General features: G+C 58.9%; 1 protein-coding gene across 1 annotated transcript; it reads right to left on the bottom strand.

Moving 5' to 3' along the window:
* Positions 1-1,294: 1,294 nt before the first annotated feature.
* On the bottom strand, positions 1,295-3,192 carry SOX1 (SRY-box transcription factor 1). The gene has a single exon (XM_063393565.1). The coding sequence runs from the start codon at positions 2,661-2,663 to the stop codon at positions 1,545-1,547; it is 1,119 nt and encodes a 372-aa protein (XP_063249635.1). The 5' UTR covers positions 2,664-3,192; the 3' UTR covers positions 1,295-1,544.
* Between the last annotated feature and the right edge of the window lie 784 nt (positions 3,193-3,976).

Raw genomic sequence — 3,976 nt, forward strand, 5'->3', positions numbered from 1 at the left:
TCCTTCCACGGCGTTAATTGGAGGGGAAGTGCCGCGCTGGACGGGGTCTGCTCGTTTCGGGGGAGGTGGGAACCCCCCGGGCCACCGGGAGCTCCGGCCCGGTGCGGGCCCGAGGCGGGCACCGCTCCATCACCCCCAGGGGAAAAGATAAGGCCCCGGCAAGGTCCGGACCACCAGCCCAGCCGTAAAATGCACAAAAATGAACATTCACGGCTAGAAGAGTAACGCAGTAAACTGCCTTCCCTTGCAGTAGGGAATAAGCATTAAAATAAATCTACCTTCATCCCTCCTGATTTACACAGGTTAGGGAACATCGATATTTACAGCAGATTGCACTTAATTTTGTTTGCCGCTGCTGCTTAGAACTTCCTTCCCAAAATCTAGGTTTCCCTGCTGTGTTTCCAGGCTTACCATGGTAAACACCACTATGCTCTCCAGTTAGCATTTCTTTTTATACAGGTAACTTTTTTCCGCTTTGAAATTTATTTAACCAAAACAGAAAAAAGATTAAAAAATAAAAAAGGAATGCACCTTTAGGATTTCCGTTTAGCAGAAAGGCTTTTTAGTACACTATATACATAATCGAATTTCCTTCGTACCGCCTAAATAAAAATTATTTCACAATGCATTTACAGGAAATGATACAAAATGAAAACAAAATCAAAGAGAAAACAAACAAATAAAAATATCCAGACACAATAAAGTTTTACGAACCTCGGGGAAAAAAAAAGGTGGAGCTTCCAAACCAAAACAAAAAAAGTTTTATAAATAAACAAACAAGTAACGGAAAACCCCCCCAAACTGAACCAAACAAACCCACGAGAATATCTACAAAAATCTTTAAAATGTTCTTTTGGATTTGTCTTAGTACATGAGTAATAAATGAGAACTGTTTCCTCATCAACTTCAAGTTAATTAGTCAATAAAAGCCTTCGCAAGAAGCGATCCGTGACTGAAATCGTAGCGGTTCCGCGCGGTATAAAAGTTGGCATCACCTACAACTTTGTGTGTTTATTATTGGTATTTTTTCTTTTCGCCGCCATCCACCCCCTTTCTCTCTTTCTTTCTCTTTCTCCTCTTTTGCAAATAAATGCTCTATGTCCCTTGGGTGAATGATAAATACTGTACAAAAGTCTCGATAAAACACAGAAGTTCAGTCTAAAACTAGTTTCATAAACTAGTCCTTCTAAAAAAAGGTAAGTAAAGCAACCGTTACCTTTTCTCTCTCTCGTTATTATTATTATTATTTATTATTAATATTACAAGAACATCAAAACATTTCTGTACAAAAAGGAAGAAAGAAAGAAAAAAAAAAAAGGAGAGAGGCGGGGGGGCTGGAGGTAAGGGGCGCGAAGGCAAAAATAAGAGGGGGGGAACCTGGGAGCGGGGCAGGAGCGGCGCGGGGCCGGGGCGCGGGCAGGCGGCCGGGGCTGAGCGTGCGGTGGCAGCGGCGGGGCGCGCAGTCCTGCGGGCCGGCCCGGGGCCGGGGCCGAGCCGGTGCCCGCGTCCGTGCCTGCCTCCGGCGCTCCGGTGCTGGCGGGGGCTCAGATATGCGTCAAGGGAACGGTGCCGTTCACCCCCGTGCTGGCGCTCTGATAGTGCTGGGGCAGGGAGTGGAGCCGGCTCTGCGCGGCAGCGGCCGCCGGATCCCCGCCTTCCCCGGCCGGTAAGTACATGCTGATCATCTCCCGCAGGTCCCCGGGGCACGGGGCCCGCGAGTGCGAGGTGACGGGCGGGCTCACGCTGGGCTCCGACTTGACCAGCGAGCCCAGGGCGCCCAGCGCACCCGAGGAGGCGGCCGCCGCCGCCGCCGCTGCCGCCGCCGCCGCCGCCGAGTTCTGGTGGGGCTGGGAGCCGTAGGGCAGGGCGCCGTAGCCCGAGGGCGAGGCGCTCATGTAGCCCTGCGAGTTGGAGATGGGGCTGTACTGCAGGGCACCCATGTCGTAGCGGTGCATGGGCTGCGGGTTGTGCGGGTGGTGCGGGTGATGTGGGTGCGGATGGTGCGGATGCCCCCCGCTGCCCGGGTGCTGGCTGTAGGCGAGCTGCGCCTCCTGCATCATCGCCGCCGCCGCCGCCGCCGCCGCCACCGAGCCCGGGTAGGCGCCGTTGGCCCAGCCGTTCATGTGCGCGTAGCCGCCGCTGGCCGTGCCGCCGGGGCTCTCCAGCCGCTGCCCGACGCCGCCCGGGCTGACGCCGACGCCCATGCCCACGCCGACGCCGGCCGGGCCTCCCCCGGCCGACCCGGCGCTCAGCAGCCCCCCGGCCAGCGAGTACTTGTCCTTCTTGAGCAGGGTCTTGGTCTTCCGCCGTGGCCGGTATTTATAATCCGGGTGCTCCTTCATGTGCAGCGCCCGCAGCCGCTTCGCCTCGTCGATGAACGGTCTCTTCTCGGCCTCCGACATGACTTTCCACTCGGCCCCCAGGCGCTTGCTGATCTCCGAGTTGTGCATTTTGGGGTTCTCCTGGGCCATCTTCCTCCGCTGGCCCCGCGACCACACCATGAAGGCGTTCATAGGTCTCTTGACCCGGTCCTGGTTCGCTTTGTTTCCCCCGCCGCCGCCGCCGCCTCCGCCACCTCCCGCTCCGGTCTGCCCCGAGAGGTTCGTGGGGGCCTGGGCTCCGCCAGGGGAGTGCAAGTCCGTCTCCATCATCATGCTGTACATTCAAATAGCTTTTTTATTTTCCACCGGTGCCAGACGTGAAAAAGGAATCAAACATAGAGGAGCCCGGGAGGACGGGAAGCGAGAGAGTAGAAACCCGCTTGTATCTAGGTAGCGACCGCCGTGCAAAAAAAAAAAAAAAAAAAAAAAAAAAAAAAAAAAAAAAAAAAAAAGGAGGAGAAGAAAACGAGGAGAGCGATCGGCGACCCTGCCGGCGAAAAACTTTCTCCCTTTCGCAAATCACTTTCAGGGCTCGGTGGCGACGGGGGTTCGAGCTGCTCAAACAGGTGCACGGCAAACTTGCTGCTTCACTTGGCGCGGCGGGAGGAGTGTGCGGAGCCGTCGGCGGTGTCCTCCGCTCGCCGGCGCTCCCCGGCAGACGCGCGCACACCCCTCCGCTCCCGCTCTTATCCTTAACGGAGCTATTTTTTTTTTGTTCTTTGCTGCTAACTTGGAGAAAGAGAGGGAGGGGAGGGAGCGTGTGTGACTTGCATCCGCTGATCGCAGGTGAATGGAGCAGAAGAGAGGAGAACCCACCGCCACGCGAAAAGGAGGCGAAAAAAAAAAAAAGTATTTCAACGTTAACTGAGGAAAAAAAAAAAAGGCAGGAGGAGGATCGGGGGAGGGAGGGGGTGGGGGAAGGAGCCCAACCAAAACACGCGCCGAGCCCGGCGGCCGGGGCGCGGCGGCACAGTAATTTGCTGGCGGTGGTCTCCCTCCCGCGGCCCGGGCGGGACGGGCCGGCGGGGCCGGGACGGGGCCGGCGCGGGAGGAGGAGCCCCGGGCGCGCGGGCGAGCGGCGCCGCAGCCATACGGCGCGCGCCGAGCCCGCCTTAAATCGCCTGGCGGCGGCCAATGGGGGCGCTCCGGCGGGCGCTGATTTGCATATGGCGCGCGCCGAGCGGTGACGTGCGGCGGGGCGCGCCGCGCGCGGTGGGGGCGGGCGGAGGGGCCGCGTCCCGCCCGCGGCCCCCGAGGGCGCCCCCGCGGCGGGGACACCCCCTCAGCCCCCGGCCGCCCCTCCGGGCCCTCCGGGCATCGCCTCAGGGAGCCCCGGAGCCGCGGGCCGTCCCGTCCCCGCCGGGCGCCCCCCTCACTGAGACGACCGTCGAGCAGTGCTCAGGGGTGCTGAGGCGCCCCAGGCTGTCCGCCCCGCTACCGCAGCCGTGCGAGCGGCACGCAAACACGCCTTTTTCGCGGGACTTCGTTCTGGAGATTTCTGTGGAGCTCCCTCAGACGTCTCTCCCAGGTGTTAAAACTGCTCCCAGGCCCAGGCATGCGGAAGAGGCTGGACGCAGTCGTTTTTCATTTAGTCC

Source organism: Prinia subflava, chromosome 3, assembly GCF_021018805.1.
Source record: "Prinia subflava isolate CZ2003 ecotype Zambia chromosome 3, Cam_Psub_1.2, whole genome shotgun sequence".
Taxonomy (NCBI): domain Eukaryota; kingdom Metazoa; phylum Chordata; class Aves; order Passeriformes; family Cisticolidae; genus Prinia; species Prinia subflava.